The sequence below is a fragment of the Lissotriton vulgaris genome, chromosome 10 (assembly GCF_964263255.1).
Source record: "Lissotriton vulgaris chromosome 10, aLisVul1.2, whole genome shotgun sequence".
NCBI lineage: Eukaryota > Metazoa > Chordata > Amphibia > Caudata > Salamandridae > Lissotriton > Lissotriton vulgaris.
The window spans coordinates 979,091,241-979,109,291 of record NC_141698.1 but is presented as its reverse complement, the minus strand read 5'-3'; the positions used below and the strand labels follow the sequence as shown (position 1 = coordinate 979,109,291).

At 43.0% G+C, this 18,051-nt stretch overlaps 1 protein-coding gene across 1 annotated transcript in view; it reads right to left on the bottom strand.

Moving 5' to 3' along the window:
- The window catches only part of VWDE (von Willebrand factor D and EGF domains), a 395,553-nt gene that overhangs the window by 108,700 nt on the left and 268,802 nt on the right, over positions 1 to 18,051 (bottom strand). Inside the window, exons 14-15 of the mRNA XM_086941980.1 lie at positions 8,703 to 8,858; positions 8,489 to 8,593 (exon numbers count right to left, since the gene is read on the bottom strand). Coding sequence (XP_086798106.1) covers positions 8,489 to 8,593; positions 8,703 to 8,858 — 261 coding nt within the window. The remainder of the gene's footprint in view (positions 1 to 8,488; positions 8,594 to 8,702; positions 8,859 to 18,051) is intronic.

Sequence of the window (18,051 nt, the reverse complement as noted above, 5' to 3'; positions counted from 1 at the left end):
CTTCTTTTGAGAATGTAGCGGGGGCCATTTTTGGTACACAGAACTATTATGTATTCATATTTATGTATGCATATGTTTTGTACAGAGCAAACCTGTTTTTGGTGGGGCTAGACTGAGTTGGGAGGGTGATATTATTCTTTCCTAGTGATATCAGTGGAGGTCTTTCTGAACACTATCACTTTCTTGTTCTTCCTGAGGGCCAGAGGTTGAACATTAGGCTCATTCAGGGCAGAGGAAAGTTTTTAGCAACCTATTGGATCTTCCTTGATGCTTATTTTCCTCTTCTGTGGGCTGGCACGTCAACCAAGGTACACTGTGCAGAGAGTCCAGGCAACCTGTGTTGGTTTACAGAGGCACAAGTAACAAACCCAAATGCTCTCTTTTGTGATAGTGTCGGCGAGCAGTTTAAGCTCATCAGAGGGTAGTGCTAAGCATTTGTTGTATTGACACAGGCAATAAATGACACGCACTGAAGAATAAATCCGAGACCAATTTGTAAAAATAACATGTATTGTTATATAAATTTCAACACCAAGAACTTCGGGATCAAATAAGTCATTTTTGAAAAATTGATTTTTAAGGGTAAATACAATGTTCACTTAAATGAGTCTTTACATGGCATTGCTTTTCTATGTGGAAAAAAAGTATATTCAGCATACAGTTACTTTCAATAGGTTTGCGGGGATCCCCTTCAGGACTTAAGGTGGTAGAAGGCCAACGTCCAAAGAACCACCAGCAGTTAGTCTTTGCCTGCCCTGGAGCGTCCAGGTGCAGAGGTAATGGTCGGGCTGGTAGCTTTGCGCACTACATCGAAGGAGGGGTGGGGGTCACCTAGAAACAGGCTGCACAGGGGGACTTTGGGACAAGTCTGGGAGCTCCCAATGGGGGTCTCTGTTCGTGAGGGCCCTGGGAGCAGTGAAGCACAGTCAGTTCTCAGAGAATTGGGCTGGGGTGTTCGGGTGTAGAGTGGTTTGGTCAGTTGGGCTTGTGCATCCTGGGTGCTCATTGTTGTTGGTTTTGCCGGTTGAGGGGACAAAAAATCAGGACATCTGGGCCACTCTTGAAGTAGGTCTCAGTGATGCGGACATCCCTCAACAGCTGCTCTGTCTTGGAGCTGGTGGAGCCTGGATTGAAATTAGCACCTGGAAGACTCCTGGAGGCATCCTTGCACTTTAGAAATCTTTATATACCATAACTCAAACAGGCTTTGGTTGCTGCAAGGGGCCCAGTGCCCAAGGTATTGGTGCTGTGTGGCTCCGGTTCATCTTTGCATCTTAGCACTTGATGGGCAGACGGATCTGACCTCCTGGAGCATGACTACCTCTTCCTGGGTGGTTGCTGTTTCGGTGTAACCCTGGGGTGGCAGAAAGGTAGACCAGACATTGCTGTTTGGTGCCTGCAGGGGACCAACTCCTCTACTCAAGTGAAGAATGCTGGCAATTTGCAAAGTGCTGGCAGCTGACCGGGGTTCTTGGCAGATGAACAGCAGCAGGATGAGTCGGTTTGTCACAATTGTCAGGACAGGTGCAGGCAGGGTTTAGCACCAAAAAGTCTGCAGCTGGTCCTTAGTTCTCGCATTCTTCGCTCTTCTATGTCCTCTTTTTCTAGTGTCCATCGAATCAGAGTTCTTGGTTTCAGGGGTGCCACCTAAATACTCAATGTAGGGGCGTTTAGGGGAATGTAAGGTAGTAGCTAATGGGCTAGTTACCTCTGGGGTGCCTACACCCCCTATATGACAAATTCCTGTGGGAAGTGGGCATAACCCTGACCGAGCGTACATAATTTCACCAAAAACGAAGATGGTGAAATTCTATTTTTCGTATTCACTTCATATAGTGAACGCGCCTTTGGACTGGCTAATCTTCCCACCTCTCCCGGTGCCATATGGCGCCTTGGCTTGGGGTTCCATTTACACTGTTTGCTTGCAGTGGCCTTTGCAGTCTCCTGCTTTGATATGTTGATTACTCGCAATCCTGCTTGGAGGAGCTGGCAAAACCTCCAGCTGAAGCATGTATTGTTTCTGACCTCAGAGAGCATGGGCTCTCACCTGCAGGGGTCAGAAACCAGTCTTAGGCAGCAGACAGGTTTTCAGTGGGTACCTCTAAGGTGCCCTCTGGGTGCATGTTTTAATAAATCCACTATTGATACCAGTATGGATTTATTGAGACAAGATGTTTGATACAAAACACTATAGGTTTCAGTGACACCATTATGTAGGTGGGGAACTCGAAATGACCCGCGCCCAGTACATGTACTCAAGATGACTTCCCTGTTCACTTGTATTATCTAGCAATTGGACTAGTTAGCACAGGGGCATATTTGCTCATGCAGATATGTTCTAACTTGTAATGTAATGTACCCTGCCTTAGAGCTCTTATGCCTGATATAGGGGTGAGTTATATATAGTTTATGAAGTGTCTGAGGACATGGCACATAAGATGTGTGCCATGTTGTGTTTTCACTTTTGTCTGCACAATTTCATGCAGCCTGCAAAGGCAGGCTGCATGAGGTTGGTGGTGTGTCCATTAGGATGGCATAATAAATGCTGCAGCTGTTAGGGACCCTCTTTAGTACCCAGGCTCTAGGTACCAGGGGTACCATTTACTAGGAACTTACAAGGGTGCTCAGGGTTCTGCCAACTGTGGAACAATTGCAGGTACCTTGGTTGTGGGAAAGAACACTGGGGACTAATTTTCCTAATGTAAAAATGTGACCATTCTAAAGTGACACAGAAAAAGCCTACTGAGAAATGGGTGAATTTACCAGCAAAATCCTAAATGTTAAAATAATGGCAAGTATGCATTTCAAGAAGACCTGTAGAAGATGACTTCCCTTGTGTGCAATAGGTTTCATAAATAGACAAAGTTATTAAACTGTACAGAGGTAAGCAGCTTATATTTCTCCCATTGGTAGAACGCTGTGAAGATAAAAAGTGAAGCATTGGCAAGGGGATGACATTCTAAGAAATTCAATCTCTTAACTTTTTTATATTTCAGGAAAAATGGTTTTATATATACACAATGGAGTCAAATCCATCTGAAATACTTCACTGCGACAGTTCGAGGCACTGTTAGTTTGGGGGCAAATATAACTCCATTCTGCCCCTATTACTTGTTTTTTATGACACGAATGAAGATTCTGCAGCTGAAAACGTAGATTAAGTGCATGATTAACCAGCTAAAACTATGATTGGGACTATTCAAAAAATTACTACTCAACCCTGACTGCAGGTCTGTCCCTTGTCTACATCCAATTGTTAAAAATAATTCAAAATGTATTCCCACCTGCATTATATTCATTATATATAAGTGCACCTCATTCATGTAATTATCAATTACATTAACCTTTGCCTAAAAGTGTAATTTTTTATACATTAACAATGACTTTTTATTTTGGCAGATGTGTTTTTGAATCACGTCTTTACTTTGAGTGATATGATAGATCAAGGAGGCAGAAATATAAATGATTACTTCTACTGACCTGTTGAGTTCTACACTCGTGTCCATTATTTCAGGTCGAGAGGTTTTATTGCATGGCAATATTTAATTTCTAATTCATTCTTCTACACACTCTTATTCTCTTGTCTTTGCTGTATCTAAAGAGTATTAATGCTTAGTTTTGTTGCACCCACACTATAAAGCATTTGTCTTTTCTTCACTGAATTTTGGGGGTTTAATGCAGATGACACACTGATAGTTAAATCCCCAAATGGAAAGTTCTATTGATTTAAGTAGGCCAAGTTTCAAACTTCGAGCATATTGCATTATTTGTCTGAGGGGTTGTATGCAGTAAGAATAGTAGTGTAACTTTTGACAAGGTTTGAATTGTTAAGGTTCTTCATGAATGAATGATTAGTCTTATTAAGTGCAACGATTGCCTGGAGGCATCTTGGCGCTATGCGAGCCATAAGGACGGTGAGACTCAATTATGATATTTCTTACGTTTTCTGGATATAAAGCCATGTTTTTATGGATTTCCTAAAACAGAGAGTGATGGTGCTGCTTTCAGTTCATAGGGAAGATGATTCCAAAGTAGGGCCGTGGGACTGAAAAAAAGTCTACCGCCTCAAGAGGAGCATTTGAAAGCTGGCACCACTAAGCACCTTGCAGAGCTGAAGCGCAAAAACTCCTACCCTGGGGGTACCATCTAAGGTTTTTCTTGAAGTGGGATGGGCCCTGTCCGTGAAGGGTTTTATAGGCCAGACGCAAAGCCTTGAAGATAGTGTGCTCTCTTACTGGGAGCCAGTGAAGTTGGTTGACTGCTGTTTTTGCAGACTTGAATTTTGACATTTTCAAGAGTAACTGAGCTGCGGCGTTGTGAAGAGTTTGCAAATGTATTTAACCCCTTCGATGCTGATGACGAGCTCAGCTCGTCATCAGTAATGGCGCTCGTATGCTGATGACGAGCTGAGCTCGTCATGTAACGCAGGTTTTTCAAAAACGCTGCACACAGCGGGAAAAGCCGCCGCAGCGATGCGGTTAACAAACCCTTGGGCAAGATTAAAAACATGCTACAGTAGTCAAGTCATGCTAGCACAAGTGCAATAACTACTGTTTTTAGGAGCTCGAAGGGTAGGAATTCTTCAATCTTCTTGAAACCTCTAGGAGCATGGGAAGAGGAGGAGGTGACTTTATTTACTTGATCTGTACATTTCATTTCCCTGTCCAGTAACACCCCTAGACTTGGACTTTCGAAGCAGGAATAGGGAGTTATCCTGGTTAGGATGGCCACCAGGCTGGGGAACAAAAAGATGGGCTATTCACTAACAGAATGACCTCTGTTTTTGTTGAATTTAACTTTAGGCAGTACAGTCCATCTATTTTCTTACTGCACTCATGCAGTTCTTAAATATGTCACTGAAATGACCAACATTTTTGGCAAGGGAAAATATTATTTGGGTGGCATCAGCATATGATGCTAATGATAAGCCAAAGGATTTTATGAGCGTAGCAAGAGGTGTTATGTATACATTGAACATTGTGGGGCTCAGCAATGATCCCTGAGGGACACTGCAAGACAGAGAATTAAGTTATGATGGGAATTCCCCTACAGACACCGCTTGTCGCCGCCTAGAGCGGAATGATTGTAATAGGGCCAGAGCTGCACCCTCTAACCAGAGTTCTCATATACAGTCAACCAAAAGCTCATGGTTTACTGTATAGAAGGCCGCTGACAAATCCAGCAGGATGAGGGCGCCACTTCCGCCTACATCCAGGGTCGCTCTACTTTTCTCCATGGCCTATATAAGTCAGTGGCGGCTTCCCAGTTATGGCAGAGGAGTGACGCCCCCTCTAATGAAAACCAGCAGAGGAAAGGACATAAATTAAATGATAATAAAACATTTTTATTATTATTTTATTTTGCGTCCTGCAGGCTGTCTGCCAGCCAAGGGAGGGCTGGGGACAAGCATAATGATGCTGCAGCGAGAACCAGGGAGGAGGGGGGAGTGGTGGGCACTGCTAAGTGTGCATGATGGTTTGGCCAGCTCCAGAGCTCCAGCCAAAGCGACATGTGCACTTACCCTTTCTCCAAATAGCTGTGTTGTACAGCTGGGAGGAGAAACCAACACAGGATCCCAGTCAATGTCTCGACGCTGAGCCGAGGTGCTCAGACCAATCCCAGCACTGCTCAAATGCTGGGAATAGCATTCCTAGCATCTGAGCAGCGTTGGGATTGGGAGCTGGGAGCCTGCGCAGTGTACAGCAGTTCCTGGAAGAAGGAGAGGATCAGGAGGTAGGCGGCGGCTGTCATAGCAGGTAAGTTTATTAATATTTATTATTTTTTTTGTGTTACACATTTCCCTGCCTCACCACTTCACTGTAGTAGCGGCCGCTGCTGTTGTAGGTGCCGATTCCATATTATGGCTTTGCCTGAAGCCTTACTGAGTATCAAGGAGAGGATTTGTATTTCTGAAGGAGCAAGTTACACATTAATTACATTCTCCACCAGTTTGGCTGGATACGGAAGCCATAATATGGATTGGAAATTATTCAAGTCTCTGACATTAAGATTTGATTTTTTTATAGTCACAGAAGAACTGATGCTAACTTCTAAGGGGTAGGATAGACTCCTGTCTCAAACATGGAGGCGAAAATATTAGTCAGATATAATGCTACTGCTTCAGGTGCTAACTGCACTATTTTTGGGGCCTGGGATCCCGAGGAGATCCAGATTTAATGCTGGGAACGATCTTTATGAGTTGCTCCACTGAAGGAGCCTCAAATTGCCTGAACCCGCAATTTTGGAACCCACCTCCGAGGGTTGGCTGTCATCATGTATGCTAGTGGTGAATCTGTTAAAGATGTGCGTAACTTTCTCCCGAAAAAAACTAGCTAAACAGTCACAAATGTCTTGGTTACTTATTTACTGATGTGTTGGTCATTTACTGCTGCATTGCTTGCTGTGGGAAGGGTCAGCTGTTTATTATTTGAAAGAGAGTTTCGTTAGAATCACTTGCTAGTTTTTTTTGCTCTGCATAATATCCTGAATTAACCGGGAATAAAAGCTTTTTGTATTCTGCTAGGCAGAGTTTATATTATTCTCTCTTTTCCTCTTTATATCCCCTATGCCATTTGTGCTCTTGTCTCCTACAATCCTGTTAGGCGGCCCTGAGTGTTTGATCAAACAATGGTTGAGATACCTTTTTTATATCATTAGCTCTTAGTTTGACGGGGTCAATGTCATTGAGGGCGGAGCTAATTCAGTCGGAGTAGTCCTCCGCCACCTGATCTAGATTAATCCCTATTTCGGACAGTGACTTTATAAGTAGGGGATTTAATTCAGTACCTTGTATTTTGTGCCATACATGTTCAGCAGATTTTTTATTACACAATACTGGGGAAAGCCTGTCTTGTCATTTTATCTGCCAGTTTACCATATTCTGATTGGACCAGGTCAGCGGGAACGAGTAGGAATATTCGATGTTGGGATTACTAGAAAATATGCCATCCTATAGGTTTCCTGCCCGATTAATAGGTCCATTGACTATCTGGGAGAGACCGAAGCATGAGAGGGTGTCTAATAGTCATTCTGTTCTAGGATCTAAGTTACTTTCTAGCTAGAAGTTAAAGCGACCAATTACTGGAGTCAGAATTCAGTATAGTGCATTCCAAGAGCAGAATGCTCTTATCAGCAAAGACTGCTCTTGGTCCTGGTGGACGATAGAGGAGCATCCAATAAATGATTGAGTTTTAGTTAATTCAGTTTTAAACACCCGCGCTTCAAGCCCCTGCCCGACGCAGAATTAAAAGCAGCTAGGATGTGATCTTGATAGATTACTGCCAGACCTCCACCCCTTTTATTAGGTTTATCTAAGCAAAAGATTTTGTATCCACCAGGAACAGCTGCATTAAGTTATGGGCCCGAGTTATCGTCAGCCCAGGTTTCCGTGACGAGCACCAAATCGGTTTGGTGTCCTGAGAGAAACTCTGCAAATTCAAAATAGTGCTTAATGTGGGACCAGGTGTGCATAAGCGCGCATTTAACACCTAATGGTTGGATCCTAGTACTCCACTCTTCTTACCCAGTGAGTTCTCCTAAATCTTTTCCTTAGTTGAAGGGCTAAGATTGATTATTCTGCTATTACAAGCAAGACAAGAGGTAAAAGATGGTTCTATGAGGGATCAGCAATCTTCAGTCTTACCGATAAGCCTGCGAGCGAGCAGTGCTTCTTTTGAATTGCGGAGAGACCGGTGTTGTTCTGGGTTAAAACGGCCAGGGGTCGGCGGGTGCTGGGTATGGTCTGGGCACGGACGGGTGCGGATGGGCTTGCCTTAGGCGCACCTGCTGCGCGGATGCGCTGTAAGCAGTCTTAGGAAGTTTGTCAGGAGAGGGGCGTGTCGGGGGAGGGGGCATTGCAAGCACTGCAATGGCATCGAGAGCGATTGAGAAGAAAAACAGGTGAGGGGAAACTAACATTTTAACTGAGGTCTAGCAATCTCATCGGCAAACACAGGCTCCCCTGTGCTAGAAGATTTCTGGCACAGTTAAAGATAAGGCAACAAGTAAAGGGAGAACCAAATCATAAACTGATCAAACCATTTAAAATGGGACAAGCTTTTTCCAAGATGGCTCCAGAAGTAGTGGAGACAGGCAACTTTGAAAAAACAGGCACCTAAGCGCCTACAAGGAAAGAAAAGAGCCATCAACCAGGTATGTCTTATCTACATTATGGCTATGAGAGATTTCGGTCTTCCTAAAATGAACAATTTCCTAACTGGTCTTGGATTGTCTACAGTAGACATAAGAAGAAAGGGACTAAAACAAGCCCTATCCGCCTTTAATCTTCCAGCACTCCACTTATAAATAGGGCATTTTGCCTTTCAAAATACACATCAAAACACTATGTGCAATATTACCTCATGTATTTATAGTGACAAAGTGTAAACCTGCACCAAATGTAAGCATTCCAAAGCGATTCGATCTTTTTAGAACATTTTTGTAACAAGGAGACAAATTAATATTTTACAATGTTTAGGAAAAATGTTACCTTTAGGGTACAGAAACCATCAGATTGAGGGTCACAGGTTTGGCACGCACCATCATACAGAGACATGGTTTTAGGGTTACTGTAGACATACCCATCATTAGAAACCTGTAAAATGTAATCATGCAAGAATCACAATTTCTTGAGTGTTAACATATCACAAGTGCATAAATCAACATCATTTTTTCTGGCAAATTATTAGGTGGGCTTCCAATACCTTGATTTGCCACATTACGATTGGTCTATTATCCATCAAATCCATGCCGTCAGAGTGATATCCATCAGTTGGCAGCTGACAATCCACTGCCTTGCTGTTTCGGAAAGCCGCATGGGTAAACTGAGGTTCTGCAAGAAACCATTTTCCTTCTGTGTACTACAACCAAAGACAGAACAGAAACATGAGCAGTGACTAGTCATAACAAAACAACAAAATGCTTTTTGCAACCTTTCAAGGGATTTGATTATTAGTATTATATACCAGTCATTTTATTAATGTAAAAATTGATACATTTGTGTTAAACTTACACAGTTTAGTTCCTTCCATTAGGCAATGTTGCATTCTAATGAAAATACCTGGTAATGACCTGATCAGCTCTTGGCATATACTCCCCTTTACAGATTATAAGTATTTTTCCCTATGAATTAAATAAATCAGCTGAGAAATATCTCAAAGTCATTGAGGCTTGGATGGTCAATAGTTTTTTGCATTTAAATCCTGTCATAATCAGATTTCTTAAACTCTAAATATTATATCTCCGCTCCGTCAATAGTCATCATCTATGTCTTCACCATGGTCCTTTTCCCAATGAAAGTCCTGCTCTTTAAAGTTGATGTTTCATACGGATGTTGAATATTTTTTCACTCACAAAATGTAGACTCCTTCATAGAACTTTTTTGGGAGAAATATCTATTTGAAGATATTTCTCTCACAAAAAATAAGTCTTTTCCATTAAGAACTACGTGACTTTCCACCTGCTGTTAAATTAACCACACAAGCATCATGAATTATATGAAGTTTATAAAAAACATTCACAAAGTTTGCAAAAGCCACCTATGTAAATTTCCACATCTTTAATTTTTCTCTTTTTCTCTCATTATCAGACATATCTTGACAGCGTGTCTGTAGGAATGGCTTAAACATTTCCTAATAAATAATCTAATTCTGATTTCCTCTCTAGGGTATAGACTCTTGTTCTTTCTTGTCTGGGTGGCTGAAAAGCTACTCTTTTACATTTTTCAGATGTGCTCGTTTCCCCTCGTCATTCCCGGCTATCAATTCTATTTTATTCTCCCTGTCTATTCTGGGGTACACACAAATTCAAATGCATACTCCTATTTTAGCTGCATTGGATACCGCTTCTTTTTCACATTTTGCAAAAATTGTGCTACCCCAACTTCAAGGCTTTGCCCTATAACATACATCCTTTGTACTTGCTAACTTATGGAGTTTTTAATAAAAATAATAATAATAACAAAGCCACTTGTAGAGCAGATGGCTACTTCAAGGAAGTGTTCCAGAGCTGGGAAGCTGACTATGGAAAGAAATGAAGCACAACAAACTGGGAGAGAATTAAACAGATGTGAAAAGCCAAGTTTTTAGCTCTTTCCTGAAGATTGTTTCAGAGGAGTTTAGATTAAGTTCCAAGGGTAACGAGTTCCAGATTTTTGGTATCAGCTGACTGAAATGAAAGCACACCCACCAATTCAATCTCTAAAGAATTTTGGAACAGAGGCCTGTTTAGCATAGGACAATCAGAGAGTTCTAGATGTAAGATAGGGAGTGATCATAGACTGAAGTTAGGCAGGACCCTGAAAAGAAGGAGCCTTATACCAATAACCAAGGACCTAAAGTCCTCCGATCAGCCAACCACGCCCTCGCCGCCGTCCCCCGCATCCGAAGAGCGACTACAGGAGGAAGGTCCTTCTCCTACCTGGCCGCCAAGACCTGGAACTCCCTCCCGACCGACCTGCGCCTGACCCAAGACCACCTCTCCTTCAGGAAGAAGCTGAAGACCTGGCTGTTCGAGCAGTAGCGGCACCACCCCCCCCCCCCCCAGCGCCTTGCGACCCTACGGGTATGTAGCGCGCTTTACAAGTGTCACTGATTGATTGATTGATTGATAAAGTTAATTCTTTGTTTCACCAACAGCCATTGCATTTTTTTCAATGTGGGGCTAGTAGAGGTGCATCTAGGCAGTCCAAGCATTGCCCTATGCGCCACATTGCGGACCTGTTGAAGCATGTTCTACCGCAATTGGCAAACGTCCAAGTAAAGAACATTACAGTATTCCAATATTCCAATCTAGATACAACTAATGCCTGGATTACCAGTTTTTGGGTGGAATCAGGGAGGAGATGGATGATTTTCCCAATACATCTGGGCAACCTGAAAAACTTTCCTGCAAGAACACTAATCTGGGCATCAAAAGAAAGTTTCTCATCAAACCAGATTCCCAGGTTCTTAACTTGGGGCTTCAAGGTGGTAAAGGACTGAGACTGTCAGGCCACCAGGCACTGGACCAGATGTTAAAATGCTTGCCCAATAACAAGATCTTCATCTTCCTAGCATTTAGCTTCAAACTAATTAGGTTCATCCAGGTAGCAACCTCTAACAGACACGCATGGAGAGAAGAGGCCATGTGCCCACTGTTCTGAGATATGTTAATAACCAATTGTGTGCCATCAGCATATGAAATAATAGTAAAACTATATTGCTCGATGACCCCAGCAGGAGGGCTGACAAACATTAAATGGGTTGGACTCAAAGATGATCCCTGTGGCACTCCTTTCTTCAGAGAACGAACCATCAAATGAACAGGTTTTTCTGATTCATAAAAAGTGCAGCCCTGCAGAAATGAGACCAGCTAATGCAATGCTTTGCCCCCAGTGCCACTGTTCCAGAGCCGATTAACCAGAGTATTATGGGATACAGTGTCAAACATGGCACCGAGATCAAGCATGAGAATAGCCGCAGTGTTGCCCTCATCCTAATCCGGCTCGAGGACTTTGAGATAAGCAGCATAATTGACTCAGTGTTGTAAGAGTGGCAAAAGCCAAACTGCATCCTATGGAGGAGCTCATGGTCTTCCAGAAAACTGGAGAGTTGTCTGTTCACATATTCACGTTAACTTAGTAAAAATAGGCAGCAATGATATAGGTCAATAGTTCTTTGGTTTAGATGGTTCCAGCAAAGGTTTTTATTTAAAGAAGAACCACCAAAGCATGTTTCCATTATTTGGGGAACACAACCAGATGACAGGGAGAGATTAATAAATTCACATACAGCAGGTTAAATAATATTGCAGCCCTGTTCCAGGATGGAGGGAGGAATTCAATTCAATTCAGCTTTATTCAGTTAATAAAAGTACTATCATAAAAGCATTCCAAAAATAAGATCTTCTCATAATTAAGCAAACAGTCGGTACAATAAAACCTTTAAAATTATTCTATAAGTGAATCGGCAAAATACAATAACTGATCAGTGCCAGGAGAGATAAGTACATGGAGTAATTTCCACATGGGACATTAAATAAAAGTATTATCAAGATGTACAAGAAGAGAATAACATTCCTAAAGGACACCTGTCAATATATATCCTATTTTTCTTCGTAAGCTAGAGCCTTGGTATGTGAATTAGACTTTCTTCTTTTGATCGCCATTTGGATATAGAGAACCACTGCGTTACAGACTTTGAGGGTGAAATTAATTTGGCTGGTGGCCCAGATTTGATAGCACAACAGAAGGAAGTCAATTCCCTGAGGGAAAAAGGGCAAATTTGTCTTAGCTTAATATTATTAGGTTCTTGATGTTCAGCAGTTAAACGGAGATGAAACGTCTCCATAATTATTTCAAGTAGTGTACCCAGTTATTGTTATCAGCTGTTCCTTGGGTTTATAACATGGTTCAACCTTAGACCAGACTCTCTTCTAATCCTTGATATAATGTCTTAATGTAACAAATATTTTAGAATTTTAATCTTCTACTATCTATACCCTGGGGCCTACCTGTTTTTAGGAGTGTACTCAACAGCAGTATCTTTCTATTCAGATTATATTTGTCAGCCACTCCAATGTGTGTATTTGAGAGGTACATGGCAAATCTCAAATGTTGGGGGCTTCAGTGAGTGTTGACAAAGAACTGGCATTGGCTAATTAGAATACCTGTTCCATTGGAATACCTTGCATAGAAATGGACTGTTGGGCCAATAAGGCGCTTCTCAATAGGAATCAGTTGGGCTTGCCATCAACTTGTAGCCTTGTATTCACATTGAAGAATTAGGATTGTGGTAAATGCTTTTGTTAAGGGCAAAAGAGATAAAAAGGCATACCGATTGTGGAATCTGATCCATCCATCGATTGTAATTTTTGTTGTATGCATTTGAAAAGCAACCATTGGGTCCATTAACAATCATCCAATAACAGTCAGTAAGTAGCAGGCCCAAATAACAACACTTGTGGTCTGCTTCCTCCTACTCTTTAACAACTATATTTCAAACTCATTTAAAACTAATTTTTAATATTCTTTGACTGGGTGATGTTTACAGTCAATGAAATACCAATGCAGGCTTGCCCAGCTTTTTTAATGATCAACTATGGAGGGGAGCTTAAAAAGCAATGTCGTTTTCTGAAAAAACAGAGCGGGAACAAGTCCATAGAGCATTTGTTGGGAAAATGTATTTATGAGACTTAATTGTAAATGGATGTCAGCACTGGAAAAGTTAAAAAGTATGGGGGGAAACGTGCAACCCTGGTTACCTTCCTTTGTTGTAGATATCTTAGCGATAACTGTATTTCCTGTCTCCACATGCACCTTAACACATGCATTGCTGTAGAATAACTGAGTTTCCCTTAATATATAAAGAGCCAACATTGACCCAAGCTTCTCCCAGATCAAGGGTCTTTTTCTTTAAAAAAAAGTAGATATTGTAAGTCCAAAAGCTAACAGACTGGAGTGTCATTCTTAAAATTGGCCTTTATGCTAGGTCCTCTAGAGCCAGGGAGTCAGCCAAAATGGAGTGACTGTTACAAAATCCTAAAATTTAGCTTTTGGAAGAGCACCAGTGGGATTTGTTGTTTCTAACAGAAACTTGGCTCAGTGATGATAACATGACCGCCATTGCACTGGCTATCCCCCCTGGGTACAAAATGTGTTTCTCTAAAAGGCTAGGTGGAAAAAGAGGAGGGGAGTGGCCGTCATATTTAAGGAACAGCTCACACTCTCCTCTTCTGCCCCCACGGCCATCCAGGGTCTGGAGGGATTACACTTCTGCTTTCAGATAGGAGCTCAGCTATCTTTAGCAGGGTTAGTCATCTACCGTCCCCCGGGGGGGGGGGGGGAAGAGCCCATCTTGACCACTCTGATGGATATCATCATTCACAGCTCACTCTCTCACCCTCAGTTTCTGGTTGTCGGTGACTTTAATATTCACATGGACAGGACAGACTGTTCTTCAGCTGATTTACTGAGGTCCACTCTGAACTCAGCCAACCTTAAACTTGTTAATGAGGGCCCTACACACAGAGCGGGCCACACGCTCGATTTGATATTCTCCAACATCACTAATACGATGGCTAACACCCCACTACCTTTGATATGGTCAGACCACTCCCTGATACCATTTCAACTTATAGTAACGGCTGACAAACCTATGACCAGTAAGTGCTCGTTCATGAAGAGACAATGGAGTAAGCTGGTCCCAGCTACTATGGGTCCACACCTAGCTGAGACCCTGCCGACCTTCTCCTCCAATGCTGACACCGATGCTCAGCTTCTTAATGACTGGATCAGGAATATGCTAACATCTATAGCTCCGGCAACAGCCACAATATCCAAACGAGACTCCCCATCTTCCCCTTGGTTTTCTGAGGAGCTCAGAGTGCAAAAATCGCACTGCAAAAAGTTGGAGCGACTTTGGAGGCTATATTATGATCCTGCAGAGAAGGCCTGCTATAAGGAAGCCTCAAAAAAACTGCATAAAGCCATCAGAAAAGCAAAAAAAACAGTACTATGCAAACTCGATTCAGCAAGCTGAACATTCAAGTAAAGAAACCTTTAAAATAGTTCAGTCATTTTTCAAACCCACATGTATTGAGAGGGAAGTTCTCAATCTCGTTTTGCAACAGCATCTCGGACTTTTTTGACTCTAAAATCAAGAAAGTATACAAGTCTTTTGGGCCTGTGAAGACCACGGTTAAATCCGATTTAGCGGGCTTAATACCGAACCATGCTACCCTGACACAATTTGATTCAATAGACCTAAATATGGTCAAGCAAGAACTAAGTCGCTGCAAATCGGGCTCGCCAGACGACCCTTGCCCTCCTAAATTCTGGAGCCGCATAGCTGACTTTGTGGCCCCCGCTATTCAGCGCATATGGAATCTGTCCATCTCATCGGGGGTGTTCCCGGATATTTGGAAACATGCCACTCTTCTCCCCCTAAAGAAGAAATCTAATGGGGACCCTAAGGATCTCAATAATCTCCGTCCAATCTCCCTCCTTGCAGCACCAGGAAAAATGCTTGAAAAAATTATCCAGCGGCAATTAAATCAATTAATTGAATACAACAAAACTCTACACGAGACGCAATCAGGCTTTCGACCTGGATTTAGCACCGAAACAGCTTTAATTGAGGTGGAAGAGTCAGTGAGGTGGTCGATGGACTCGGGAGACTCAGCGATGCTGGTGCTCCTGGATCTGTCGGCCGCCTTTGATACGGTCGACCACGCTATACTACTGTCTCGACTAGTGTAGATAGGTATCCAGGGTCAGGCACTGGAGTGGTTACAGTCCTATCTGACTCAAAGAACTCAGAAGGTGGCATTAAGGGACGTCTCTTCTACACCTAAAGCGCTGAACTGTGGCGTCCCACAGGGCTCAGCTTTGAGCCCACTCTTATTTAATGTTTACCTGGCTCCACTCTTCACGCTGATCGCCAATGGGGGATCAAGGCAATCTCATACGCCGATGATACCCAATTGGTGTTCCCATACTCAGAAGTGTCAGAGGCATCCTTCTTAAATTTCAAGGGGTGCCTACAAGACGTAGCCTGCTGGATGAACACTAATAAATTAAAACTCAACACTAATAAAACTGAGGTGATCTTCTTTGGCAAAGCCCTCCCCCCCCACCATCTGATTTGTGGTGGCCGGCAGAGATGGGTCAAGCCCCCTCGCCTAGCCATTCAGCAAGAAATCTAGGTGTGCGATGGGATGATAAGTTGTCCTTTGTTTCACACATACAGCAAGTTGCTGGCTGCTGTATGAGCAAGTTGAAGAATCTACGTAAGATCCTTCGACTTCTACCAGTTAGCTGCCGAAAAACTGTAATCCACGCCACAGTTACATCTAGGCTGGATTACGCTAACGGTCTGTATTTGGGCCTACCAAAGTACCTTATACAGCAACTACAACTGGTCCAAAATGCGGCTGCGAGACTTTTAATGAGGATTCCGTTCAAGCACTCAGTCTCTCCTACCTCCTTTCCCTTCATTGGTTACCAGTTGCCAGTAGAATAAAATTCAAAGCACTTACTCTGGCCTTCAGATCTCTATACGGAAACTGCCCAAATTACCTTAAAGTTCGACTACCAAGGTATTCCCAATCTCGCTCGCTCAGATCCAACAACCATGTGCGACTGACAGCCCCTAGAGCAAAAAGAGCCCGACTGGGCGGACGAACCTTCTCGGCCAATGTGGCCAAACTATGGAACTCACTACCCGTTACTCTCCAACAGGCCCCATCTGAAGCCTGTTTTAAACATCTGCTGAAAGCCTGGCTGTTTACCCAGTCACGCTAAATGCTACCCTCTCCAGCTTCCGCGGTCTTATACACTTGTTCTCTCAGCGCCGGGACACCTCCTCGTGAGGTAGCTGTTCGCGCTATACAAAATTCTGTATTATTATTATTATTATTAACTGAGTTTAAACTCTTGAGCAGAGAATGCTAATGGGTACCTTTTTAGGCAAACACCTTGGTCAGAGAACTAAGCATGATCAATAGTTCTAGGCTTGTCAGAGTCATGCTTTTTGAACATCAAGAATCCTCTCGAGGTTATAAGGATAGATACTGTTTTTACTAACTGTGTTAGAGACCAGAGAAAATATGGGTGACAACCATGAGCCCAATGAGGAGGTGCATGGTGCAGTGGGCAGATGTATGCTAGATGCAGTTACCATGAAACTCCAACACTCAGCGAGAAAAGTCGAACAACATGCATGTTCTGAAATTTCTGGGCCATCCCAGTACGCTTCAGGCCTATTTAAACAGGTGGAACTTGTGAGAAGAAATATAAATGTATGCAGAATTTTGCAGGGTGGAAGTTTTTGCAAAGAAAGCACACTGATGTGGTAATCTTAAACAAGATCTTGTCCTCCAACATTTCCATTTCAAACCAAATGCTTAGTACTCTCTCGGGTACCGTACATAAGTGGCTTCTCAAAGCCATTGACACACGTCTTCCTCCTTCCTTAAATAAGTTCAACAACCATTGTCTTCCATCATTGCTGGTAATCATGAACCTTCTGAATGCCTCCTTACAGGAAGCAACAGGTCCACCAGAGTGGAAGCACGCTATGGTGCTCCCCCTTTTGAAGAAGACTAATGCGGATCCTGATGTGCCCTCCAATTACCTGCCTATTTCTCTGTTACCGGCATTCTCAAAGATCTTAGAGAAACACATTTATTCACAACTGTCTGATTTTTTCAAATCACAAACATTTCTTCACCAATCCCAGTATGGCTTCCGCTCCAGTTTTTCCACAAAAACAACTCTCCTTGGAGTCACAGAAAGACTGCGCTGCCACCTTCACTCTGGAGACACTGTGGGTCTTGTACTGCTTGATGTAAGTGCAGCGTTCGACACATTGTCACACACTGTGTTAGTGAAGACCTTAAGATCACTGGGCATCTGTGGTTCAGCACTCAATTGGCTTATTTCATTTCTTGCCAATCGGACCTTTCAAGTCTTTTCCCCACCAATTAGTTTGGATATCCATCCTTCTCCTTATGGGGTTCCTCAGGGCTCTATCCTCAACCCCTTACTATTAAACCTTTATGTTAGACCTTTGGCTCATGCTGCTGAAGAACCTGGGCTGTCTTTGTTCTCTTATGTGGACAACACCCAAATTATCTTCTCTCTTTCAGTGGAGAGGGCGGATAAGACTTCGCCCCCCCCCCTTCCAGCTGGGCCTGGGTAAAATTGCATTGTGGATGCAGGCTTTTTACCCCAGGCTCAACGGAGAGAAGGCCGAGGCCCTGGTCTTGGGAAAAAATAAAGATCTCTGCGGGCACTGGCAGAGTGAGATGGGTTCTCTTCCTCAGCCCTCCCGCCAAGCTCACAACTTGGGTGTCATTATCGATAACTCCCTAACTATGCAACCTCAAGCTATTAAGGTAGCTGCCACTTCATTTACCATCCTGGAATGGCTTAAAAAAATTAAGTGGATGCTGCCAGAGCATACCAAGAGAACAGTAGTACAGGCACTGGTCAGCTCTAGATTGGACTATGGTAACGTGCTTTATCTGGGGACCAACAAGGTGGTGACTCATAGGCTACAGATGGTTCCGAAT